Raw genomic sequence first — 27907 nt, 5'->3', positions numbered from 1 at the left:
AAAAAGGTTTTTAGTTCAGGAAAAACTCATGTGGAAGTAAGGATACTGCCAATAATGTTGGGCCCCATGACTTCATTGGCCCTCAGAATCACCCTAATTTTTCCCCCCTTATAGCACCCTCGTATAGAAGCCAAACAGAGGTTTTAAAGCACAGTTTAATCCACAATGTGGGGACAGTTTTCTATCCCGTCTCACATTGAAAGTTTGTGTTTCGGATTTGAACCAAGAACCTTTGATTGAAGGCAGCAGTCCCATCCTGCACACGGGGCTACCTGGCAGTGCAGTCACCATTTTTGTTTATGGTAAATCAAAAAGCACAGCTCAGATTACAGCATGGGGAAAGCATGATGTCAATGTCATTTCACAATGAAAGCCCCTGTCTGGAATTTTAATCCAACATCATATCATTTAAAGGTGGCAGACCTAACAACCATACCACAATGCAGCCTGTCCGTGCTGCCATGTACAGTTTTATGTATTTTGTAGTTTATCCTGGTAGTTTGAAAAGCAGCTGTCATTTGTTTAAGTCAGTTGACTTTGTAGTACATTCTGGTAGATAACAATTTTGGATAAGATTCCAGTTGGAGAAAGCCAGATCACTCTTCTTTTCCACACAGAAAGTTCCCCAGCCTGGGTTTGAACCCTGGACATGTATACTGTTAGACAGCAGTGTGAACCACCACACTAGCATCCCCACTTGCTGTGCCTCCTCACTGCAGTTCTTAATTTTCTATTTCAGTCTGGTAGTACAAAATCATAGCTCCCTGTGCATTGGGGAAAATTTCAACCTAAGGGTTTATTTTCTTTCAAATTCAGTCTTGGTGTTAAAAAAATCATCAAACTCTATTGGGAGAAAGTAAAAAAAAAACCTCCAGCTTCATTCATGAAAGCCCTGGCTTGGATTGAAACTTGAACCCTTCCGCTTAAAATTTGAAGAACTACCCACCACATTATCATGCCACCTTGCAGTACTAACTTGTGTAGGTGTATTTAGTATGCATGCCAAACTGGTGGTTCAAAATCTACATCAACACTGAAGTTGGAGAAAGCCAAAACACTTTCACTTCAAACAGGAAACCATGAAGCCATTAAGGAGGCTCAGATCCTTAGACATCTGCAGTAAGATGCTGCAGATGTTTTATCAGTATGTGGTGGCAAGTGTGTTATTCTATGCTGCAGTCTTCTGGGTAAGCAGTATAAAACACAAGGATGCGAGGCGACTAGACAAACTAGTTAAAAGAGCTGACACTGTGATTGGAACCAGGTTGGACTCACTGGGGGCTGTGGTGGAGAGATGCACACAGAAGAAACTAGAGGCTGTTCTGAATTACACAGATCATCCACTTTACAACTTCTTTGTGGACCAGAGAATCAGCGGCAGTGGACGGCTCATCTCTCTGTGCTGCAGGACTGAGAGATACAGAAAAATCCTTCATCCCTGCAGCCATTAGACTTCATAACTATCTAGCTACTGGGAGATGAGCTGACAGACACCTGAATTACTTGTTTTATGTGATTTCTATCATTTTATCTGCCAGAAACCTGAATTTCCCCCTTTGGGGATTAATAAAGTACATTCTATTCTACTCTATTCTATTCTATTCTATTCTATGGCTTGGATTTGAACCCTTCATCCTGTCACTTTGGGGCAGCAGTGCTTACAGTTATTCTAACATGCCACCATGCAGAGTTTACTTGCACCTTTAGTAGTTAAAGTAGATATGAGTTGACAAGACAGAAAGGGTAAATAAAAGTGCTTCTCTTTTGTGTCTTCATGCCACCTCTACAAAAGTCTGGGCCCCAACCATTCCAATCACAAAAGTCTTGCTCAGCCCCTGATCTGAACACATAACATTAAAACATTTCTGGATTTAAACTAAACCTATTGACCTCCCTGATCTGTTCCTCACACTCTGTACCATGAATGTTCCCTGTTACGACGCATGCGCAGAGCGGTAACCGGAAGCTGCTGCTGCTCTCTGCTGTGTGCACGCAGGCGGTATCTGGCTGCTGCTGCTGTTTCTCCCAATCATTGCTCCTTCAATGACTCGTACTGACTCGGACTTCTTCAGTTACCTCTCCCTGCACCGGTGGCATTGAACGAGCTTCATGCACTGAAAGTGATTTAGCAGGAAACAGGATCTTCTTCCTGGTTTTACTAAACTTGAAGTCTTCACATTAAAAAGGTACGTGTCGCTAACAAACTGTTTCAAGCTCTTTTTTTTTTACTGCTTCGATTTTTAACCAGAAACTGAGCCTGCACTCAGTGTGTCTCTGACTGGCAGACTCTAAATGAGATTGCCTGTTAATCCGAGGTGGAAGCTTCTTGCTTCTGTCAGATTAGCTTTAATACACTGAAGCCAAAGAAACACCCTGTGTGTGCGCTGGTGTTAGCATGTTAGCTCACAAAGTGTTCGTGTCCACGTTAGCAGTAACTTAAACCCTGGATCCTGAATCATAAAGTGCCTTACACAGCTGCAGTTTAAAGGGCAGGGTCACCCTTAATGGATACAGGAATTATTGTGCAATAAAAACAGGTTTAATGAGATTATCTGTCAGTGGTGTGATCATAAATCATTATGTACTATTAACCTGAAGTACTACAATGAAGGAGAGTTCACTCATGCTGTTTTTCCACCATTAACTATGGCAGAGTATTAGTCTTCTAATGTCATCACAACTTCACCTTAATGAAGTGCATATGCTGCCTTGTACAGGTGCATGCATTTAAATTAGTCATAGCAGCAGTGCAAGGCAAAGTACACAGCTTCATTATTGAAGTCAAAGTATAGATATCATTGAATTCATTGAGCATTGAATTATTTATTTATCTATTTATTTCTTGTATTCACCTGATCTTGTTAACGCTACCTTATTTTTTACTTTTCTTTCCCCTCTTTCTTATTTTATTTATTTGACTGTATTGATTTTATTTTATCTTTTAAGTATTTTATGTATAACCATGCCTTACTTAGTACTTAAGGTTAATACTACATATAAAGATTAATGAGTACACACTCATGCTGTTTTCCCACCTCTTTCATTCACTATGGATGACTCTGCAAAGTATTCTTCTTCTAATTTCATCACAACTTCACCTTAATGAAGTGCATATGCTGCCTTGTACAGGTGCATGCATTTAAATTAGTCATATCAGCAGTCGTGGGCAAAGTACACAGCTTCATTACTGAAGTCAAAGTATAGATATCATTGCATTCATTGAGCATTGAATCATTGCTTTAACATTTATTTATCTTATTAAATAATTATTTTATCTATTTATTTCTTGTATTCACCTGATCTTGTTAATGGTACCTCATTTTTAACCTTTCTTTCCCCTCTTACTTATTTTATTAATTTGACTGTATTGATTTTAATTTATTTTTAAGTATTTTATTTATAATCCTGGCTTTATAATTTTACCATTGCTGTTTTCTGTCTCTCTGTTATTCTGTGAAGCACTTTGGGCTGCATGTTTTTATGTATGAAAGGTGCTATATAAATAAAGTTGAGTTGAGTTGAGATACTTCAGGTCAAATATTACTCCAATACAAGTAAAAGTTGCTCTGTCAGATTATTACTTGAGTTAAAGTACTTGAGTACTTCCTTTTAGAAATACTTAAGTATTCAAAGTACTTTTTAGAATATTTCAAACCTTGTACATCAGTGCAGTCAAGAATACATAGGAGTACATGCGATTACATTATGTTTATCTAGAAAACAATACTTGAAATCTCTAGAAACTATACCATGGAATGAAAACAGCAACTAAGTTACTCCAAGCACAGACAACTTAGTTTGAAATGTTCATCTGGAATGAAACAAACATTACGTAGCTCACATACTTTCTCAGGTTGGACTGTACATTTTTGTATGTTTGGGCAGAGTGGATAACAGGGAGAACATTTCAAACGACACGTATCATTCTTCATTTTAAAAACCTCTAACACAGGCTGAAGATATGGCCAAGGGTTCTCAGGGGGATAATTATAGCCATCATTACCACCTCTAAATGAACTGCCTGATCTGAGTGAAATTTTCTCTGTGCTTGCTCCACGTTCAACTGTGGAGACGCACGATATACAGGTATGACTAAACCACTGAGACAAACAGAACTACACAAACACATTTTACTGTCTCAGTGGTCATACTCAGAAAAGAGAAGGAAATTCATGAGCTGACTTCAAAGCAAATGTAGTGAGAAACTAGAGCATTGATAGAAATGTAGTGGAGTCAAAAGTACAATAATTGTCTTCTGAATGTAGTGGAGTAAAAGTAATAAGTTTCCTCAAAAAATAATACTCGAGTTAAGTACAGATACTCAAAAAATGTACTCAAGTACATTTACTTTGTTACTGTCCACCACTGCATATCAGACTATTTGCATTTCAACTTTAAAAGAAACACGTAGAGAGGTTGATGATTTCAGCTTTCCAACTCTCACAAACTACAGTTCTTCTTGGTCTGACATTAGTGTAAATTGAGTTATCAGTCCATAAATTATTCAGACTGTATTTGCACTTTTCATTCAACACTAATGTAACACAAAGTGCTTGAAAAAAAACAGGAAATCAATAAAACCAAAATGAGCACCCTGCACCTCACAGGGTAATGTATCATAAATAAAAGACTCAATAATATCAGGGACTAATAGACCGAGGACATGCTGTCACTCATTTATAAAAAGGAAACACAGGTGTGTGGGTAAAAGTGTTAAAATGTCAAGAAAGCAAAATAAGACACAAATAAATTGGAGGGAATAAATAAGATATTGATAAAACACTTAAGGATGATCCAGAAAAATAGATTAGAGGTAGACGACATGATAAAACAGATTAAAATGTCAGTAAATAAATAAAGTTACACAACACAAATTAAAACTAACAGACAGTTTAATTCCAGACCAGACGGGTAGGTCTCCAGCTTTCTTTGTAAACTGTAAATATTGACTCTCTGTCACGCCCTCAGGTCTTCAGGAAGGCTGTTTGTTAATTGTTCGTTAAAAGTTGCACAAAAAACACACGATCACTTCCTCTTTCTCTCCCTCTTGTCTTATAAGATGAAGTGATCATGAGTTTTTTTGTCATTTGGTGGGATTTTTTGGAAAGAGAAACAGATGCATCTGACTCTGTTTGTGTCGCCACGCCTGCTAAAAACATATTCTCCAATCACAGAAGGACTGCAGGTCATGATTATTCCCATTATCTGTCAATTCTCCAGTTTATAAACCATCAGGAAACTCAATATCTCTTTTCCTTGTGATCAAATGTCTTTTTTACAGTTGATAACTGTAAGACTAAAGGCTCACATATTAAGAAACAGGTACCATCAAATATTTTCCTGAGTCAAAGGTTTGAAGGCGGAGAGGGATGGATTTATTGGTGGCACTGTGTGAACACTGAACAGAAGTTGCCCCCCCCCCCTCCTGTCTCAAGGGCATCTGAAGAATCCTCCTGGGTGCTTACTCACTGACACCATGTTGCTAAGATCTTACAGTCCCATCCTTACATCCTGAACTCTTTCACTCGCTAGATACTATATCTGCAGGATATGAGAAATGTACTAGATGTGCTGTTGTATCGTTCAATAGTGTGATAACATATAAAATAATACACTCTTAGCTTTAACTCACACTTCTCCCTGTAACTGGTGTTCTTCATGTTTTATCTGTGTTTGCATGTAACTCTGAGATTCTTCTAAAAAGCTTAAGTAGTAGAGTAAAAACTTGCACCGATTAAAGCTCCTGTGCGAAGTTTTTTTTTTGCCAGTTATAAAACAGACCTAACTTCATATTGATGCCTCTTTATGATATACAAAGCAAACAAGACCATCAGCAACATTCACAGTTAACACATTTGACCGTCAGAAGTCAGCAGGATGAGATTTTTTGTGACTAGATACTACTTAAGCTTGTGAAGGACAAGATAGGCAAAGACTCCTTTTAACCACTAGGGGCGCCATAATTGACACAACCCAAAATTTCCTGACAGGAGCTTTAATCTGAGGGCAGCTGATAGCTAGATTGAACCTCATCTGACTGCATGAAAATACTCTTAAAGGGGGTGCTGGACTGCTGGCGGCTTAGCGGTCTAAGCGGCCCACATACAGAGGCTATAGTCCTCGTTGCAGAGGTTGCCTGTTCGACTCCAGGTCGCAACCATTTGCTACATGTCCTTCCCCCACTCTCTACTCCCCCATCTCCTGTCTCTCTACCCAAGATGCCCAAGAATATAACTTGAAAAAATACTCTGAGAGTACAGACATTATATCCACATAGCACACTGAGTAAGAAAGCATTGCCTGTTTAAATTGAGTATTTCTTCCCTTTCAAAGGGATAAATTCAGAGTTTGGGAATGTGTTTATTGCAAGTGCTCTCATAAGGATAGTGCAAAATGTAATTTATTGTGCAGCTCTACTGAACCAAAGGTTGTCCCTCAGACATGACCCAAACACAGCATAATAATAAGAAAATCAGATATAAAGGTATGGAGATGAGTCCCATATGGCTCAATTCATACGCAGACGACACCACATTCTTCCAGCTTGTCAGAAGGGCTGATTTAAAGGGATTCTTTAAATATAAGTACACATTTTTCTTCAGGAAAATCCCACAAATTCTGCCTCTGAACAACTGAAATAACTTTATCTTGAAAATTAAGCAATCCATTGTCTTTGGATCTATTTTTAACACCTGTATTTTAATTGTATGGTTGAAATATTCAGGCTAATCCTATAATATCATTATGTCATTGTTGTACACATTTCCTACTAAGTTATTTATTAAAGTGAGCTGTAATTAAAGACTAATGACATGAGTTGGTGGATCTTTTCCAAACACACAAATTAAAGCTCCTTATTGTTCTGCACTGTCAAATAACCTCCATAAACCATTGCATCCTTTTTGAGCTGATATGACAGAGATAAAAAACTGACTGGTTTCTGTTGTTGCAGGACTGTGTGGGAGCATCATGTGGAGGAAGGCTTCTGTAGCAGCCCTGCTGGCGATAACTGTTGGCTATCTTTACCATGGCAGTCCGGAGGTGCCGGAGCAGATTCTGCAATACCTTAGCCTGCCAAACTTCCAGCAGTCATCACAGAGCCAGAACAGCCAGAACAACCAGCGCAGCCTGGAGGAGGTGATCTCCACCGCCTGGGAGACTCTGATCACTCTGCCCAGCCGGCAGTGGAGCAAAGTGGCCGTCGGGTGAGTCAGAGAGGCAAACTGTGGTGCTTTAAGAAATCGATGCAGGTCTTTCTTTAGTCATCAAACTGCAGCTGGAGGCATATTTATGTACCTGCTTTGGTCGCTGTGCTGCACACTGTGGCATGTTGAGAGGCTGTTTTCAGCTCTGCTAGTGAGGAGGAATGTGTGATCATGAGCTCAGATGGCTGCCTCCAAGACGTTAGTCCCCAAGTGAGTTAGATTACTGTCTATACCTATCACGTAGCGTGCAGGCTGCTTTAGTATAGCCAGCACATGGGATCAGTGTCATTGAAAGGTGGAGGGAGGTGATAGGGTGGGCCTGAGGGACGGCCTACCAGAGGGATGGACAGACTGATCAAACAGAGGGGAGACTTGAAGGAGAAAAGGTTGCAGGAGAGAGGTTATATTTGAGGTCAAAGTGAAAAATCATCTCTGTGTATCACTTTTAGAAATATGGCAAAGTAGAATATGTTGATAGGGGAAAGAGGAGGGAGATGTGTATCAATAAAATGACCTCAGATCATCAGCTCTTCTGAAAATACCCCTGACCTGATTCAGTGATAGCTCTGCCAGCTGTTAAATCCTGAAAGCTAATGGTGAGGTGCAGTTTCACATGTTTATCTTGTTGCAAAACTCACATCTGGTCTGAAAAATACCCCTGTGCTCTGATCTTCTACAGGAAGAGAAAAAAAAGGTTTCATTTTATTTTTTTGAACTTAGTTTTTATTTATTTTTCTCATCAACAACAGTACAATGTGAAAAATATGTCTTTCTTTTTTTCCAGCTGTTTAGATACATTCAGACATTAAGACAGCAGAAATAGATAACACAAATAAAATAAACCAAAATGTCCACTCCAGAGAATATACATACAAGCAATAATACACATAGACAAACAAGTATAAAAATACATGTTCATAAAAGTAAAGGAGAAATGAGCATCATAATTAAATATTGTAATTATAAAGAAATAAATTCTATATATATCACGTTTTAAAGTACAGGTGCAAAGTCAAACCCAGGAAAAAATAATGCATGATCTTGGTCTGCGCCTAATTTAAACATCACTCTCTATTGAATTAGTAGAGCCAGTACAGGTCTCCATCTTGTTCTGAAAGTTTCTCTTTGGTGTCTTAATTGGTATGTAATTTGTTCCATTTGATAAATGTAAGTGGGAGGGTCTGGTTTCAACCAGCGTATGGTGATGCACTTCAAGGCTGCTGTAAATAAGATATTAAACAAGTACTTTTTGGCCCTCCCATTCAGGCCAACTGGCATCACTTGCCACCAAAGGGTCTTGTGGAATGTCATTTTGGAAGACCTCTTTCAGTGCATCAAATATTTCAAAAAGGTTTCATTTCATGTAAAAGTTTGTATTCAATGGAAATGAAGAGATATCAAACTAAAAGCTAGTAAGCTAGAAATACCAAAAGATAAGAACTTTGGAAGTTACACTTTTTTTTTGTTCCACTGTTTTATAAGCAAGCACAAATGTTAACATCTCAACTAATTTGTAACTTCATAGAACTGACTGACACTCATTAACATCAGGTTGACTCTATTCCAGGTCTTACAACAGCGGCTCATGTGTGTAATTTTTTGCAGAGCTCTAGAAAGCAGAACAAAAAAAAAGATTGTCACCGTCCTTTAATTCTAAAGCAGAGTTTAGGTTGAATGAGCCGTTGGCTGGCAAATCACTGATCATATATAAAGAGGATTTTAACAATAAAACAGAAAAAATTCTATGTTTTAAATTGAATATCCTGCGCTCAGTATTTCCTCACAGCTCTCCTCCTCTCCTCTTGTGTTCAGGGTGAATGCCTGTGTGGACGTCGTGGTCTCAGGAGTGGGTCTGCTGCAGGCTCTGGCTGTGGACCCCGGAGCCGGCCTGGATCATGAAGTGTTGCACTCCAAAGAGGACTTGAGGGAAGCGTTCATCCACTACATGGGGCGAGGAGCAGCAGCCGAACGCTTCTTCAGCGACAAGGAGGTGTTTCAGAGGATCGCTCGGGCAGCAGCAGAGTACCCTGGAGCAAAGGTAAGACCACCTCACTCCACTGACAGAAGTTCACATTCCTAAATGTTCCCCCTCCTGTGTAAACTTAACTTCTGTCTTCTTTCAGCTGTATGTGGGAGGGAACGCTGCTCTCATTGGTCAGAAGCTTGCCACATACCCAGATCTGATGGTACAGTCACATGTTTGTTTGTTTGCTGGGCTCTCTTTCAATCACCCTGAATTTATGAGCTCTCTAAGCCATTAGAATAAAGATAATTCAAGCTACCTCTAAATTAATATACAACTATTCACCTGTACTAAACACCTTTATACTGCAGGTTTTGCTATGCGGGCCTGTTGGACCTAAACTTCACGAGATGCTGGATGAGCAGATCGTCGTTCCTCCAGAGTCTCTCCAGGAGACAGATGAATATCACCTCATCCTGGAGTATAAAGCAGGTAAAGAGGAGAGCAAGCTGGAGCTGCACATTTTTCCCTTCATTCCTCCAGTCTATCAGGATGTAACATATACAGTCGTGCTTATTCTCCTTTCATATCTCCAGGTGAGAAGTGGGGATCAACTCAGGCGCCTCAAGCCAACCGCTTCATCTTCTCTCACGACATCTCTAACGGGGGGATGAGCTCACTGGAGACGTTTGTGGCGAGTTTGGAGGAGTTTCAGCCCGATCTGGTCGTCCTTTCGGGGCTCCACATGATGGAGGGTCAGGGCAGAGAGCTGTGGGAGGACAGACTGAAGGAGGTGAGCTGCTCCCTGTATAGTTTCTCAACTTGCTGTTTAAAAGCTTCCCCAACCATTAGTAGTAATCTGAAAAGATATGTATACTCTGATTATATTACTTCTCTCTGCTCTCCATTTGTGGTGTACTTTCTTTTGTGTCTGTTTTCTTTAATTTGGGCGATGTCTCTTTCACTCGGCTTCTTCTTTACCATCCTTTGCTCGTTTCTCGCTGTCTCTCTTCTTCTTTTCTCTGCTCTTGTCAGCCTTTAACCACGACTCTAAAGTATTGTGCCCTCCAAATATATTCAGAGTAATATAAAGAATATCCTTCATGTTGTTAACCGACTCTTTCAGAAACTTACATTTTTGCCATATTGTCAACAGGAAGAAGTAAAATTAGAAACTATGTAATTTTGTCGGACTCCTTTCCGTGGATTTTGTTTGATACTTAGTGTGTCTGATTGTCCCTGGTGTCACTCGTTCTATTCAGAATGAATAACATTGTTTTGGGGTTTTGACCAATCAAAATCCAGTATTTAACTAAGCCAGGTGATTGGTTAGAAAGCTAGGTTAAATTCATTAGAATGCAGTTTTTACATCAGTTAAAAAAGTATGTTTGAATTTGGAAATGCTTTGTATTTTTTTTGACTCCATGTGCTTTATACTTTAACATACAAACACTTTGGTGTGGTCCTTTGAAAGGGAACCTACCGCTAATGCTCACAAGCTAACAATTCTTCATGGTCACATTTGAAGAGTCAAGCTTTACAGAAATGACACAAAATAACATTCATCACAGAGCATCTTATCATTTTCCACAGTAGTGTGGGGTCCTGATAGTGATTGTTTTTGGAGCCAAGGAAGAAAGGTTAAAGGTTACTGCTCTGCTTCAATCTGCAACGATGAAATGTACAAACCAAGCCAGAAACCTTGGTGTAGTTAATTTCAGCAGCCACATTAAGACAATTACAAAGTCAGCCTACTATCACCTTAAGAATATATCAAGGATTAAAGGACTTATGTCTCAGCAGGATGCAGAAAAACTCGTCCATGCATTTATCTTTAGCAAACTAGACTGCTGTAACGGTGTCTTTACAGGACTCCCTAAAAAATTCACCAGACGGCTGCAGTTCATACAGAATGCTTCTACTCGAGTCCTAACAAGGACCAAAAAAGTAGACCACATCACTCCAGTTCTGAGATCTCTACACTGGCTTCCTGTCTGACAGAAAATAGACTTTAAAATCCTGCTGATGGTTTATAAAGCACTGAATGGTTGAGGCCCAAAATACATTGCTGATCTGCTACTACTCTATGAACCACCTCGACCTCTGAGGTCATCAGGTACTGGTCTGCTTTCAGTCCCAAGAGTCAGAACAAAACATGGTGAAGCAGCATTTAGTCATTATGCACCACATAACTGGAACACACTCCCTGAAAGCTGTAGGTCTGCTCCAACTCTCACCTTTTTTAAATCCAAGATTAAGACTTTTTTTATTTGCCACTATCTCCTATCTTAGCTTATTTTAACTCACTTTAATTTAAAAAAAAATACTTAATTTTTAATATATTTCTAATTTTCCTTTTCTTTTCTATGTTTTATTATATTTGTCATTTTAATTGTGTTCTTTTATGCTTGTCTGAATGTTTCCAATGCTTTTAATGTTTTAATGTGAAGCACATTGAGTTGCCCCTGTGTATGAAATGTGCTATACAAATAAAGCTGCCTTGCCTTTATATGTTTATGGTAACATTGCTGTCAAACTATACTAAAGAATATCCTGTATATACTTAACCACTCTCTGTGTCTCTGCAGGCTGTGTCTGCCATATCTGACATCCGTAAGGAAATCCCCATCCACCTGGAGCTGGCAAGCATGACTGACAAAGACTACATGAACAGCATCATGCAGGAGGTACATGTCGAACCGCGTTTAGTCAAGTCCTCCCAGAGAAAAGATGTGTGTGCTAAAAACCCTGATGTCCCTGAGGATTTCAGTGTGTTTAATTAAGGTTTTCTTCCTCTGTTTCCTGTTAGCAGTTTATGCCCATTGTCAGCTCCATCGGCCTGAACGAGCAGGAGCTGCTTTTCCTCTCTCAGGCAGGTGAGGGGCCTCACGCAGACATGGCCGCCTGGAAAGGCATCCCAGAAGTGGGCCGGGTCAGCGACATCCTCCTCTGGATCCTGGAGCAGCATGGCCGCAGCGACCCTCTGTCAGAAGCTGACCTCACTCGTATTCATTTCCACACGCTGGCCTACCATATCATGGCCACAGTGGACGGGTACTGGGGGAACCAGGTGGCGGCAGTGACAGCCGGAGCTCGAGTGGCGAGCAGTCAGGCGTGCGGCCTCCAGTCTGTGGATGTTAGCAAAGTGGAGCTGAAAGCGCCGCTGGAGTTTCACAGCTCGCACACTGAGCCACGCGAGAAGCTGACAATAAACCCAGCACAGCCGGTGACTGTGTGGCGCCGAGGTAACGTCACCTTCCACATGACGCCGGTGCTGGTCTGCAAACAGCCTCTGCGGACAGTCGGTCTCGGAGATGCCATCTCAGCAGAAGGACTGGTTTACTCTGAGCGTATGCCCGATGAGCAGCCGTTGTAAGCTTTGCTTGAATTTGACTCTCCGTTTGTCTGGAAAAGGATGCTGGGAAGTGCTGAAAAAACCTAGTGAAGTGTCACCTGCTGCTGTGGCCGCTGGATTTTGTTCAGACCTGTGTCTTGAAACCGTTTAAGTGTCTTCCTTCCCAAAGCTCCTCCGAGTCTAAAAGTGTGGTCAATGGTGTTAGTTTTAAAATCCTGCCAGATGAGTCCTCCAGCCGGCTCAGCTCTCCTCTGTCCTCCCTCCTGATCCTCCAGCAGACACGGACACCGAGGCAGAGCTGCTCACACAGATCTGACCGGACTGAGAGGCACTGACTCTATGCACTGGGCGCAGCTCAAAGTCGCCTTCACAAACTCCAAAGAGTTTTGTCGGCTCCCCTTAATTACTTTCACTCGCATACCTTCAGTATGCTGTGCCTTGAGTAAATAATAGTTAGACTTAAATATTTTATCCTCACTTTAGAGCTGAACAAACTTAAAACAAAGCATCACATTAGATCAACACACACACACACACACACACACACACACACACACACACACACACACACACACACACACACACACACACACACACACACACACACACACACACACACACATACACACACACACACACACACACACACACATACACATATAACCACTGTGTTGTCTGCAAACTGATGACGTCTTACTCTATCATAGAAGCTAAGTGGTATTATTGATGTTCTTTGTTTCTGGTGCATTCATGTCAAATAGTCACTAGATCACTTGAAGCTCATTCTCTTATAGGTGTCTGACTCCTTGATGTGTAATAATGGTTCTATCTAGAGATACTTGACTTTTGTCTTCATTTGTCCTGTGAGGATAAAAAGTAGAAGAGCGTGCAAAAGTTTGTTTTCTGTTTTTTAGCCAAAACACTCCCATGTTGAAGATGTTTACGTCTGTATAGCTCAAACATCAGTTATAGAGCAGTAGATATAGTCGTGTTGTTTGCTCTACCTTATAAATTCATGCTCAAATAATGACAAATTATACTTATAAATGCAAACCCTGTTTTTGAAGGGGATCCTCCTTTATGCAGCAAAGCTCCATTAGCAATGAGATGCTAATAAACCTAAAATTTCTGTTGGCATTTCAATCGAAAATGAAATTTCAAAATAAAGGTTTAGATCATATGTTATCAGGGTTACTGATTTTCTTTGTTTTCCATTGATTTGCTGGTGCAACTAAATGTTTTGCATCCCATGCTTATAAAATGTTTGTTTAAAATTGTGTATCATGATTGACTTCAGAAACTTAAAACCTGGCCGATGTAACAAACTGCTAATCAAACATCTCGATTTATTTCCCAGCAGGTTGTTGAATTATGCTTTTTCATGGGTTGTTTGTTGGTTTTGTTGTTTTTCTGACCTTACTTGGGAATGCCTGAATCATGTTAGATGTACAGTATGTGACTGTCAGAACAGTGTATTTGTATACCTCACATGGCCACCCAAGGCATGCAATAATAATGAGTCTTAATGCAAACAAACATACAACAAAAAGATGTATGGCGTTGTGTTTAGCTGAAGTAATTCTTTGCACTAGTAGGAAGTGGCAGGTGAGCCTGCAAAGGTGAATGTAACCTTAACTCCGACCCCCTCCTTCCTGTTACTTTAAGCAAGTACAATCTACTCGACTTTACTTCTTCATAGTTTGTGTCTCATGTTTTTAACATTTGTAACTGTCAATAAGTTTCATTTACTTTTAGTTTGTCATTAAAAATGTACGGAGAGATGGACTTGGCTTGATTATTTTTCACATTCCTCAATGTTTCAAGGACTTCTTTGTTTAAATTACTCCCAAACTACTAAACTCAGCTCAACTTTATTTAGAAAGCATCTTTCATACATACAAGCATGCAGCCCAAAGTGCCTCACTAAAGCAGTGGTTCTCAAAGTGGGGTCCTGGGACCCCTGGGGGTCCGCAAACCATAGCGTGGGGGTCCATGAAATAATTTGAATACATTTCTTATAAATTATAAAATTCTGCTGTGTCATTACAAAACAGCATAAACACCATTGTTATGATACCATTTAGTGGTTCGAAGGGATATGCGAGTCTTGCTACTGTTGATTTTCTGAAAGCTTTTAAGATCAATTACTTGAAAAGTATAAATTCTGTCATGTTGATTCCATAAGGAATGAAATGATCCTCTGTTTTAAAGTATACAAGTGGTATTTACTTGATTCAAATGGAAGTGTTACCTGTTTATCACTATGGTACAGGTCTGAAGTATTTACATTGATCCATTTTACAATACAAATAGTTCCAAGGGCAACTAAGAGTGCAAATGGAAGTAAGCATGTGCTTAATCTGTGTTACAATTATGAGAAGGTCCTTGGACAATTTTCTCACCTTTAAGGAGTCCTTGGCTCCAAAAAGTTTGAGAACCCCTGCACTAAAAAACGAGAGACAGAAAACAACAGAAATGGGCAAGATGATAAAAGACATAATCATAAAAAATACTTAAAAATAAAATAGAACCAATACAGTAAAATTAATAAATGAGTAAGCAAAATTAAAAATCTGTTAAAGTTGGGAAAAAAAGAAAAATAAGAACAGTCCTGTTAGTGACTTGTACATCTTTTTAGAGAAATTCACATAGAAAAAATACGTGTTCCCTCTTTGCAGTTATGTAAAAGCAACTCTTATGTTATTATCACAGAGACACTTTTAGATTTAAAACTGTGTTAAATAACTCAAGAAATGTATAGACGTCATCTTGGGACCTGAACTTGATATTGAGTATTTTGTCTCTACTTTTGTAAACACAATTTACATGGAAACAAAATACCACAGGATTTCTTGCCCTGCTTTAAATAAGGAGTGGGACAAAAGATGGGCAGTATAAATTGTAGTCCTTTTTTGTGCAATGCAGTTATTGTATTGCTGGTGCCAAATACATGTAGTTTTAATTTGAAAATAACATGACTTATAACTACTAAAACACAGCATTTTCAGGAAACAAAAAACATACCTAAAATAACACAAAGTGAGCAAATATTTTCAATAATAATAAATAATACATTTTATTTGTAATGCACCTTTCAAAGCCAGAGTTACAAGGTGCCATACAGACACACATTAAAAAACAAGGCTAAAACAAGCTGACAGACTGACTTCACTAAAACTACACACAGGAGACATGGTGCTGCTTTTGATTCTTTTTCATTCATATCTGTCGATAAAACAAGGATTTAAAAGTTTGATGGTGGATTTATTCAGAACCTCTTTATACTAAACCTCAGGTGATTGGCTGTAAGGGGAAGTGAAACCATCTTTGATCTGTCAAACACTACAGTCTGGATCAAACAAAATACTGTATGCTTTCCTCTTACATTCTGAACTGTACAACTCAAAGTCAACACCTACCTAAGATAATTTTATACAGACTTGTGTATGGACATGTATCCCTGCATGATCTATATATCTGTAGGTGGTAATGATACAGTAATATGAGAAAGTTAAAATGACCAGAAAATAAAAAAATATACACTACCGTTCAAAAGTTTGGGGTCACTTAGAAATGTCCTTATTTTTTAAAGAAAAGCACTGTTTTTTTTAATAAGGATAACATTAAATTAATCAGAAATACACTCTATACATTGTTAATGTGGTAAATGACTATTCTAGCTGTAAACGTCTGGTTTTTAATGGAATATCTACATAGGTGTATAGAGGCTCATTTCCAGCAACCATCCCTCCAGTATTCTAATGGTACATTGTGTTTGCTAATCGCGTTAGAAAGCTAATGGATGATTAGAAACACCTTGAAAACCCTTGTGCAATCATGTTAGCACAGCTGAAAATGGTTTTGCTTGTTAGAGAATCTGTAAAACTGGCCTTTCTTTGAGCTAGTTGAGTATCTGGAGCATCACATTTGTGGGTTTGATTATACTCTCAAAATGGCCAGAAAAAGGGACTTTTCATATGAAACTCGACAGTCCATTCTTGTTCTTATAAATTAAGGATATTCCATGCGAGAAATTGCAAAGAAACTGAAGATTTCCTACAACGTTGTGTACTACTCCCTTCAGAGAACAGCACAAACAGGCTCTAACCAGAGTAGAAAGAGAAGTGGGAGGCCCCGGTGCACAACTGAGCAAGAAGACAAGTACAGTAGAGTCTCTAGTTTGAGAAACAGACGCCTCACAGGTCCTGAACTGGCAGCTTCATTAAATGGTACCCGCAAAACGCCAGTGTCAACGTCTACAGTGAAGAGGCGACTCCGGGATGCTGGCCTTTTAGGCAGAGTGACAAAGAAAAAGCCATATCTGAGACTGGCCAATAAAAGGAAAAGATTAATATTGGTAAAAGAACACAGACATTGGACAGAGGAAGATTGGAAAAAAGTGTTATGGACAGACGAATCGAAGTTTCAGGTGTTTGGATCACACAGAAGAACATTAGTGAGATGCAGAACAAGTGAAAAGATGCTGGAAGAGTGCCTGATGCCATCTGTCAAGCATGGTGGAGATAATGTGATGGTCTGGGGCTGCTTTGGTGCAGGTAAAGTGGGAGATTTGTAAAAGATAAAAGGGATTTTGAATAAGGAAGGCTATCACTCAATTTTGCAACGCCATGCCATACCCTGTGGACAGCGCTTGATTGCAGACAATTTCCCCCTACAACAGGACAATGACCCAAAGCACACTTCCAAATTATGCAAGAACTATTTAGGGAAGAAGCAGGCAGCTGGTATCCTGTCTGTAATGGAGTGGACAGCGTAGTCACCAGATCTCAACCCCATTGAGCTGTTGTGGGAGCAGCTTGACCGTATGGTACGCAAGAAGTGCCCATCAAGCCAATCCAACTTGTGGGAGTTGCTTCAGAAAGCGTGGGGTGAAATTTCTTCAGATTCCCTCAACAAATTAACAGCTAGAATGCCAAAGGTCTGCAATGCTGTAATTGCTGCAAAGGGAGCATTCTTTGATGAAAGCAAAGTTTGAAGGACAAAACTATTATTTCAAATAAAAATCATTTTTCTAACCATGTCAATGTCTTGACTATATTTTCTATTCATTTTGCAACTCATTTGATAAATAAAAGTGTGAGTTTTAATGGAAAACACAAAATTTGTCTGGGTGACCCCAAACTTTTGAACAGTAGTGTAAGTATTAATGGCAAACCAGTTCTGAGAAAGCCTTACGAAAAGGAATGTTTTAGTGAAGATTTAAAAGAGGATACAGACTCAGCTAACCTAAGATCATCTGGCAAGGAGATCCAACGCTTAGGGGCCCAAACAGCAAAGGCCCGACCCCCTTTAAAGCAATAACAATTTTTAGTTTCATCATTCATATGTTGTGTTTGTACTTTTTTCCATTAAATATAGTGTTAAATAATTTGCAAACTATCAAAATCTGTTTTTTTCATCATTTAACACAGTGTCCCAACTTTTTGGAATTGGGGTTTCATACAAAAAAAATGGAATAGTAAACAAAAAGTTGAAAGGAAATAAATAAAAACAAATACGCATTTAAAAGCTGTGATAACCTCAATCTGTCGGTCTTCTGTGTTGGATTAAGAGGTAACATGACATGCAGAAATGGGAACAAACTGTATGTCCTCAATTTTTTGCATTGAATTGTTGGCTCTCTGACAAACCGATTTTACGCGTCTGCCTCTGATTGGCTCAACGTGGACCAATCAGAGGGTTGTGCGTCTCTGCTTCTGCGTGCTGAACCCCCGCCCTCCCAGTGTCGTGGAAGCAGCGCAGGCGCAGCTCGGAGCCCCGGAGCGGCCTTCCAGCTGTAGTCCCCTCCCCGGATACTGCACTTCTCCTTCCCCCTTCATATATAAAGCTAACACGACAATCAGGCCGTCCCCGGGCTGCTCTATTTTCTCGTATATGGTGAGACTGTGCGAGAGAAGGATGAAGTTCCTTGTAGCTGTTACAGTCATTGTGGGATCGTTGATTTTCCTCGCTTTCCCTAATGGCTCCTCTGCTGACGAGAAGAAGAAAGGCCCGAAAGTGACTGCGAAGGTAGGCTGGAGCTTGGTGGCTACTAGCTTGCTCTGCATCATGATAAAAATCAAAGCTCTTCCTTATTGCTAACATAGCTGCAGTAAAGCCACGTCACACGCAAGTTAGCTTCTAACGGGTCAGACTTTAGAGCATTTGGTTAGCTGGGAGAAACGTTGTCTAGCTGCTTTGTTAAATGGTTTGGCTGTAATCGTATTAAAATGTGCTTTAGACTGGGTTTGCAACAGATGCTGTACCAAGACAACCAGACAGAATATAACGGGCTTCACTAATCTCAATGAGGCTAGCTACCACAGCTAGTTTCTCGGCCTAAGCTGATCTCAATTGTCTAAATGCATTGATTAACACACCATCCATCAATTACACCTAAATCCATTTACACTCGACTTTAAACTACAGGGTCAAGTTATTTGTCTCCCTGCTGTTTTGATGCTGTTCTGCATGGTCCTGCAGAGGCTTTGTCCACGTCCACACTCAGCTGATCCCATGAGCTCTGTGACTGTGTGACAAACCAAAGTATTAGTTTTCTTTGATATTACTTTTGTGGTCCTGAAGCAGAGCCGACCCTAACCGTAACCGACATGATGCCCTAGGGAAGATTTCAACTAGTACTCCTTGTATTGTAACCAACTCACACTTAAAGGCAGAAGCATAATGCTTATTTAAGCCTAGCCTACATTTTCTATGTAATTAAGCTAACAGCTTCCAAAGTGTGAAGAAAACAACAAAACAAAAACAAGTAAATCATGGAAACTTATAGACTTCAAAAACTGCTTTGGAAACCTTTTTTTTTTTTTTAAAACAAAAGTGAATCACAAGCTTTAAAATGTTTACTGTTATCACTCCTCAATTTAACCCCAAATTGTATTAGAAAAAACAATTTTCTTTTTCCTTTTATCTATAAATTTTATTCCTCACTCATTTAGGGTGCAAGCAGCGCCCCCTATGGACGGCCGGCGCCCCTAGCATTTGCCTATACTGCCTATGCCACGGGCTGACCCTGTCCTGGAGGCTAAATAACCTCCCTTAGCTGTCTATATCTCCATCTAAATGCACAACAATGTAAACATTCCATATCTGATAGAAGTTTCAAGTTCTGCAAGCCATGATCAAGTAAAGACTATCTGCATATCTGTGAAGTAAAACAAATTGTCCAAGACTTAAAATATATGAGTCTTCATTTTAGACCTGTAATTGTATCATTTTTGCCAAAGAGAGGATGAGTCTAAAGTTTGAATGCCAACATTGTAGCCAGGCTCTTTCCCAGATGAACTGATGACGGAGATTAAACATCTTTAAATGACTTGATGTCTTGTTGAGATGGCTGCTTTTAAACTCTCCAACAAAGGAAGGCTGGATGATCATTGCCAGTCAATAAAATGTATATGGGCCCTTTGAAGTAAGCCCAGCCTTAAACACACAGGACAATGTAATTTGTCATTGTCAAAACACAGTTTTTTTGCCTGACTATGGGGGAGGAGTTTATTGAAGGTACTGAGACCCTGTGGGGTAAAATAACTTGATTTCTTTTGCAGGTGTTCTTTGACATCAGGATTGGAGATGAAGATGTAGGAAGAATCGTCATCGGAGTGTTTGGAAAGACTGTCCCCAAAACAGTCGACAACTTCGTGGCCCTTGCAACAGGAGAGGTGAGGACATCATGATTCTATCGTATTTATTTTGCATATTTTAAATAAACAAGGATGTTTGTTGAAAGGGGGCCCACTGAGTAATAATGGCAGAAATAAAAACACTGTAAAATACATAAAAACAAATATAATGTGTACCAAAATGAAGGGATCACACTCAAACCATTACAGATTAATCATAGCACTTTCTGTAAACATACTGTTTACACAAAGTGCTATGATCAATCTGTAACGGTTTTATCCATCATGAAAGCAAACTTTCAGACATCTCACACAAATTAAAAGTCACCCTTTTCCCTTTTTTTAACAATTAATAAATATGTTATAAAATAATATAAGAAGCTGATGCCATATTTGAGATTTTATAACGCTTTTGTTTTTGTTTTGATGTAAACAAACAGAAAGGATTCGGCTACAAAGGCAGCAAGTTCCACAGAGTCATCAAGGACTTCATGATCCAGGGTGGAGACTTCACCAGAGGAGACGGCACCGGGGGTAAGATGCCACCGATCAACACCTGCAGACTGGAATTTCAGTCAGATCTTGTCTCTGCAAGAACAAACTTGCCCCCTACTGTCTGAATCTGAGCTGTGCTGAACGTTAGCAGTTCAACTTTTTTTTTTTTTTTTTGATTTAAGTATTTATTCAGTACAATTTGAAACAGGTTTTGCAGCTAGTCAAAGTAACAAAGCATTTTTTCAGAAAGTAAAGAGGTACATAAAACAGGAATAAGACAGTTGTCTAAACATTCTTATAAAATGAGGTGATAATAAGTGGTGAGAGAAATAAATATTTTGTAAAAGAAAATTCAAAGCTTGGCAATGCCATTGTGAATAAAGGTAGTTTGCTAGGATTGGTAAACAAATAGGATCATTGTCATATACATCTATATACATTTATACACCCTCACTTACAAGAAAACATTTAGAAACGTATATCTGCACACATACATACCCATGTACCCGTTCAGGGTGACGATAAATCAGTGAAGGAATGTAAATAAGCTTAAAGTTATTAAACTTGTATCCAGGCTTACAGATTTAAATCATCACATATTGAGAAAAGAAAAGAAATAAATAAAGAATCTTGAAAAAACTTGATCAGAAAAAGTGATCAGTGAACAGTTCAACTTTTTAACACTTATTTTCTATTTATTTGTTAACGTCTAAATAGAAAATACCCAAGCACAGAGATAGGCACCATTTTTAATTTAAAAAGATTCTATCTAGAATCCACAGACCATGTCAAATGAGGACATAGTCTCAGTGAGTCATGAAGTCCATCAGTGGCATAGGCTGTATTGGAAATGATGAAGGCACCCTATTTTAACACTTCAAAGGTGCATTACTGCACAGCATTGATAAACAAAAAAAGTCAGCACACAAAATCTCCTTTTTCAACTATTTAATCCGAGCAATACTACAGACCAGTAACAGCAATAGACACGCTACAGCACAAAGCCATCCTCAGCCTTTCAAATCAAGAAATAGTGTGTTTCTGCAGAGCCTGATGCTGCATCTCTTGGACTCTGATGTTGTGACAGTTATGGTTATGGTCATGGTTAGACGCTAAAAATGCTGTCTTTGGCAAGACATTGGACCAGGTGTCGCTGTCGCAAACAACAAGAGCCTTAAAGTTTGCAGTCCCAGAAACGCGGTCAGCAATCAGGTTTGCAGACACAAGCTACTTTGGCAAACGGCTTCATTGCACCTCCCTGCCTGTCAAATCAGCTTTGCCTCTCATTATGGATATTGCATAACTCTTATCCTTGAAAAAAAAAACCACCTCTGTACAATTGTTATGTATAAAGAAAAAAAATCTAGTGACCAAATTAGCATTTTGTTCCATTAAACAAGGTTAATTCTGCTGTAGTAATGTGCTTTTTTTGTTTTTTTATATATATTTTATTCATTTTTACACATAACACAGAACAAGACAGCACAGATGTAGTCAAATTACTTAAAAAAAATATACATATAAAAAGTATAATAACAAACATGGGTCATAATAACGTATATCATATCAGATACAATCGTATCTATCTGAATTACATGTCAAAGGAAAAAAACAAGACTATGATGTATTTTTGAAGATAAAATGTGGGCACCCTTTCTGCAGTAAGCCCACCAGATCAGTGGGAAGATGATCTATGAAGGGTTGCCAAATATTATAAATTAGGTTGTCACTGCCCTTTAATTTAGGAATAGGAAAATAGGAAAAGCCTTGAATGTTTCTCTCTACCACTGCGTGACTGATGGAGGGTAATGTGCATTTTAATACAGGCATCTCTTTGGCTGCTTCAAGTGGACTCTGGAGGAACTGCAGTTTTTTGCACTTCAGTCTGGGCTTCATTTTTTCCCCCCAGAGGCTGCTGCTTTGTTGAACGTAGTGCAAAGAACTATTTCACAGCGGTCACGTTGCCATTTTGTGACTCATCTTGAGTACGATGTTGTTAGGCTTATGTTCTTACAAAGTCGCTCTCAGTACTGCTAAGATTTCATGAACAAAGTGTCATCAGGATAACTTTCAGCAGATATCAAGTCATCTAAGTGATCTGCAAAGGTTAAGGGACGTCTTGTGGATTGTACGGATAAGTGGACTAAAGTATCTCTTCCTTCTTTCCTATCAAGGCAAGAGCATCTATGGAGACCGCTTCCCCGATGAGAACTTCAAGCTGAAGCACTACGGACCCGGCTGGCTCAGCATGGCCAACGCTGGCAAAGACACCAACGGCTCTCAGTTCTTTATCACTACTGCTACCACTCAGTGGCTGGATGGCAAACACGTCGTCTTTGGAAAAATTTTGGAGGGAAATGTGAGTATCAGGAGTTAGAGTCTCATTGAGATCTGAGGAGGTTAGAAGCAGCTGTAATGAACATCTTAAAGGTGACATATCATGCAAAATCAACTTTTTAATGTTTCTCTACCTGAAATATGTGTCCCTGGCATGTCTACAAACCCCCCGAAAATGAAAAAAATCCATTCTGCCCCTGTTCTGATTTCTCCACCTTTCTGTAAATGTGTGCTGAAACGAGCTGTTTCAGTTTTCAGTGTTTTTGTTAAGTCACAACGACATCCGGTCTGTAACAGAAATCAGAGCTCGGAGCTTGTTCAGCCCATAGACTGTATAAAATACAACTCAACCCCTCCTCTGTTTTTCATTACCTGCACACATGTGTACTAACAAGGAGCTGAGGAGGGAGGCATGCTAGTTGTAGGCTGTCTTAATAAACACAAAGGTCGGTTTTACTCCCCACGTCTGCAGATTTGAAGATCTACTGGATGATTTTTTTTTTTTCATGGAAAAGTGCTAGTGGTAGTTAGCATAGCCACATAGCTACATGTTTGTAGCTGTGTACCAAGACACACGTCGACATACCGACAAATAAAACAACAAGAGACACTAAATCTGTGACCAATGGTTCAGAAAGGTCCTGCTGCAGGCGCCTCTCTGTCAGGATCAGATTCTGGATCAAATTCAGAGGGTTGAAGTAACGCGGGTCTGTGAGCAGCCGTGTATATTCAGCCAGCATGTAAACATTAGATCAACGTGCTGGAGAGCCGAGGGGACATCCACTTCCTGAGGGGGCGTGGTCAGAGAGCTCATTCTCATTTAAAGGCACAGACACAGAAAACAGCCTGTTCTGAGCAGGGCTGAAAAAGAAGGGTTTACAGGCATGCCAAAATCTGATTTCAAAGTGTTTTTTTGAGCAATAAACTTTAAAGACATGTTTTGGGGACCTCTTAGACCAATATATTTTGATGAAAAAGAGCATAATATGTCACCTTTAATGGAAAGAGAGGTGCTATTATTTGTCATACAAACACTCTTAAGTGTATTTGGTCTCAAGATACCTGCAGTGTCTTTTGAAATGCCCAAAATAGAAAGCAGACTAAAATAGACTTGTTTCCTGTTTGTTCCTCTCGGGGCTCAGTGGACAGAGTTAAAAAGGAAAATAAATCATGAGACAGGCTGAAATCTGTCTGCTCAAGCTTGAATATAAAGCAAAGAGCAAAATGACAGATGGAAGCGTCAACATGAAAGTAAACCATGTCGTCCAGTGCACAAACAAGCTGCACAAGTTCAAGATCAAAAGCAGCCTTTTGAGAATTGAAAACTATTCAAATTGTTCCACTTCTCTGAATGCACACACAAAATTCACAGATATCACTTTGATGTCAGGAGCAGATCGTGCAGAAGGACTCAGAAATAAACCCTGAAATAAAATGAATGCGATCTTAATGGTAACACTTAAAATTAGCTGTATACTGAAAAGTGGAGAGTAGATACAAATATGTCCATACCAAACCAGCACAACATAATCTCTGTTATGGATTCATATGCTTGAAAATGCTGAATCTGCAGGCCTCAGAGATGAGTTTGTTATCCCTGGTTTTAGGCGGATGGTACAAGTTGCATCGTGTAGTATCCTCTCAGCTGGCTTTAGCTGTATTCAGGAACACAAACTGCATGAAGAGCAACAAGGCAATCCACTATAACGCAATACATGTACCCAATGGCAGTCCTCCTACAACCATGAAGCTCTGATTGATGTCTGTAAGCAGACATGTGTCCAAGTTCAGCTCCAAGCTGTGTCTCATCACCAATTCCAATATCTCACTTTTCAAGAAGCTAATTGGACCGTACCTAAAATAACGACTATGGTTGTGTGAGGTCTAAATTTGTGTAGCGTTTTTATTTATCATTTGGTCAAAGCTTTTTTGTAAAATTACAACTTTTTAAATGTGATGTTGTCTTTGCTAAACTGTTCTCCCTCTCTTCTCGCTTGTGTCTTTTCAGGATGTGGTGAAGAAAGTTGAGAGCACAAAGACAGACGGCCGCGATAAACCTCTGAAAGACGTCATCATCCACGATTGCGGCAAAATCGAGGTGGAAAAGCCTTTCGCAGTGGCCAAGGAGTAAGAGAGCTGCAGAGAGGAAACGGGACTGGGGGCTTTACTGAGGGTGCGGGTTAATCGTGCGGGTCACCTTGATTTTTATCGCGAGCAGCCCCACGTGGTCCTGGAAGAACAGGCTGCGGGTCATTCAGTGTTGGTGGCTGTCGTCTTAAAGCACCAGGAGAGCATTAACATCGAGCAATCACTACGACACTCTGGGTCCATTTACCAACGAGCATTCCATGGTGCACTTACTGGTCGTTGTTGATTTTTTTTTTTTTTTTTTGTAAAAAATGAAATCCAAAATAAAGATTTCAAATTTTGTTAAACATTTGACTGAATCTCTTTATTTACATGTATCACAGGCAACACAAAAAATGAGCCTGTACAGCATTATGTGGGCTTTGTTTGGGTGTAATTTGTCACAGTGTAAATGTTAAAAGTGTTAACTTTGATTTAGTAAGACAGAAAATATGGATGCTTTCTCTGTTAAAAACTGCAAACCAGACAATGGTAGCTCTGCCTGTGACCACTAGGGGCGCTAAATTCTGTTATTCTACCATACAGTTATACCAACAGTGGAAATCTATTGTCATAGTGAGCTTTATTGGCCTAATGTAAAAAAAAAAAAAACTATACTTTTACCAAAAACTAGTTTCATATTTCACGGATTTCTACCATCAAGGTTGAAGCAAATTAAGCAAGCTGAGGTTCTCAAAATAGTTTGGTACCTGCGTTCAACCTTCTGAGAGAAGCCATTGTAACAAGATAATAACATTCCCTTCACTGATCAGCGATAATGTTATGGCTGTTTTGTTTATAATATGGTATGAAAACTTCAAAGGATAAACAACAAAAAAGACAGAATAATGCATTTAAGGTGAAAAGTTCCTAACACTTTTCTGGCAGGAAGAGCAGCATAGCACAGCTGTAGGTTTCTGTACTTGAAGGATACACATTTGTTCACTGCATCACTTTTTAAGAAGTCAGTAAGGGTATTTCAGGAAGGGTAGTACTTTGAGAAGTTTATGCCCCGGGGGGGATAAATATATCTGAGGAAAAATGGAAAAAAATGTGGGAATACCATTGGAAATGTAGTAGTTTGCAAATATGGAGGGAATACTGCTGGAAAAACCTGATAAGATATTTTATAACACCCTCACAGAAATCCCACTATGATGGAAATCCCCCCACATGTTAGCGGAACTGCGGTAGCCAAAATGCAAACCACTACCACGTTATGTGGGACTTCCCTATTATCAATAACTATTGGAGAGATGTACACAATGCTCTACAGGATATTTTTGAAGATGTGCTGTCTCTTGAGGTCAAGATGTTGTATTTTGGGATTTTCCCTCAAGATTGGTCAAAAAAGGACAAATATCTAATGAACATTCTACTGGTTGCGGCTAAAAAGGCGTTAACCAGGAAATGGTTGACACAGGAGAGCCCAACTCTAAATGGATGGATGGACATTACAATGGACATTTACAATATGGAAAAGACTACAGCACTTGTTAATCACAGGTCAGAGCAATTCACTGCTAACTGGAGGCAATGGGTTAATTTTGTAACCCCCCCTAGACCAGATTTTATTTTCACTGCTTATTAGTTTTATTGTATATTTTAAGTAAAGGAAAGACTACTCCCTTGTTGTACATAATTTGCTTTTAGTGTCTGTTATGTTATTTTAATTCTGTCGGTATATATGGGATTTTGAAATTATGATTTCAAAGCTTATGTGAAGAAGTAGAGAGGATGTATATACCATGGAAGTGTTTAATGCAAAATTTCAACAAAAAATTAATTATAAAAAAATATATATATATAGGAGAAGTTTATGCCCCGAGTACGTCTACTAACACTACAGTAAAAAATACACACACGAACATTTAAATTTCCAATCTCATGCATGACTCAGTTTTACGTTTAATCCTTCTTGTGCAGAGGACACTGATAAACACACACACACACCTCTAGACTGAACAGCATAGACTTTGAGTGTGGCCTGCAGAGGGCGCCCTCACACCACACAGATCAGCCTCACAGCAGAACCGAGGCTCTCCATGTTTGTGGTTTCACATGAGATTTTACTGCAATAAAATGAGTATTTGTGCATTTCTGTGGTTCTCTTCCTGATCATGATTGATGAGGGCATAAAATTACTCATCTGGCTTTCCACATCATATTTGTGGAAAAGGGTCCTTACAGAGGAATCATCTGTATTTGCAATACTTTCAGTATTCATTTATACTACATGAGTCGGCGCACATTTCAGGCAGGTATTTTGTTTCCATTTAAGCCAAGTCAAGACTTTGAGTTACTCTCAACATTACACTCTTATATATTTTTCATCATTTTTTTGTATTACTATTATTCACAATAAAGGAAAAACAAAATTAAGGTTACACAACAAAATAAGTACAGGAGAGAGGGATCATGTCCAATGCTGATGTAAGATGAGGGATAGGTAAATAACGAGCAAAAAACCCCCAATCAAACAGAGATTAAATTGTCTCTCAGCCCAGGATCAGCATGGCACGAATGACAAACCTAGGTAAGTAAATATAAAAAGGAAAGGGGAAAAAAACAGTGAACATTTCATTTTCACTGTTTCATATTTATCTTTCTTCCAGATGAAGTGATTTTGACCTGAAAGTTGCAGAATATACATTTTTTTCCTTTGAATTAGGAAAAGCTTCTACTTCTTGAGTTCAATCAATGTTGATCCAGGTTAAAACTGAAAAAATGTAATGTGTTGGAAAAAGTTTAGTCTGTGTTAAGAGCTCTAACGCTACACATGCTA

General features: G+C 39.2%; 2 protein-coding genes across 3 annotated transcripts; both read left to right on the top strand.

The window, feature by feature from the left end:
- Positions 1 to 1946: 1946 nt before the first annotated feature.
- Positions 1947 to 14308, top strand: adpgk (ADP-dependent glucokinase). 2 transcript variants are annotated; one of them, XM_034686581.1, is made up of 8 exons: positions 1947 to 2186; positions 6953 to 7205; positions 9018 to 9243; positions 9329 to 9391; positions 9540 to 9660; positions 9765 to 9961; positions 11757 to 11855; positions 11978 to 14308. In XM_034686581.1, exons 2-8 carry the CDS (start codon positions 6970 to 6972, stop codon positions 12542 to 12544), a joined length of 1509 nt encoding a protein of 502 aa, XP_034542472.1. In that variant the 5' UTR covers positions 1947 to 2186; positions 6953 to 6969; the 3' UTR covers positions 12545 to 14308. The 2 variants fall into 2 exon arrangements, with proteins under 2 accessions (XP_034542472.1, XP_034542473.1); XM_034686582.1 differs by having other exon boundaries at positions 11981 to 13136.
- A 4009-nt stretch (positions 14309 to 18317) lies between these two features.
- ppib (peptidylprolyl isomerase B (cyclophilin B)) lies at positions 18318 to 25386 on the top strand. The gene is made up of 5 exons (XM_034686215.1): positions 18318 to 18553; positions 20089 to 20202; positions 20604 to 20697; positions 22833 to 23017; positions 25004 to 25386. Exons 1-5 carry the CDS (start codon positions 18419 to 18421, stop codon positions 25124 to 25126), a joined length of 651 nt encoding a protein of 216 aa, XP_034542106.1. The 5' UTR covers positions 18318 to 18418; the 3' UTR covers positions 25127 to 25386.
- Positions 25387 to 27907: the final 2521 nt, after the last annotated feature.

The sequence above is a fragment of the Notolabrus celidotus genome, chromosome 6 (assembly GCF_009762535.1).
Source record: "Notolabrus celidotus isolate fNotCel1 chromosome 6, fNotCel1.pri, whole genome shotgun sequence".
NCBI lineage: Eukaryota > Metazoa > Chordata > Actinopteri > Labriformes > Labridae > Notolabrus > Notolabrus celidotus.
The sequence above is the reverse complement of the archived record's forward strand: the minus strand, read 5'-3'. Positions and strand labels throughout refer to the sequence as shown.

Bases quoted from the DNA above. Each gene is read 5' to 3' on its own strand.
- adpgk (XM_034686581.1), top strand. From the start codon at position 6,970: ATGTGGAGGAAGGCTTCTGTAGCAGCCCTGCTGGCGATAACTGTTGGC. The intron at 9,661-9,764 runs GTAAAGAGGAGA...TCATATCTCCAG, and splicing joins CATCCTGGAGTATAAAGCAG to GTGAGAAGTGGGGATCAACT. The intron at 11,856-11,977 runs GTACATGTCGAA...GTTTCCTGTTAG, and splicing joins TGAACAGCATCATGCAGGAG to CAGTTTATGCCCATTGTCAG.
- ppib (XM_034686215.1), top strand. From the start codon at position 18,419: ATGGTGAGACTGTGCGAGAGAAGGATGAAGTTCCTTGTAGCTGTTACA. The intron at 20,203-20,603 runs GTGAGGACATCA...GTAAACAAACAG, and splicing joins TGGCCCTTGCAACAGGAGAG to AAAGGATTCGGCTACAAAGG. The intron at 20,698-22,832 runs GTAAGATGCCAC...TTTCCTATCAAG, and splicing joins CAGAGGAGACGGCACCGGGG to GCAAGAGCATCTATGGAGAC.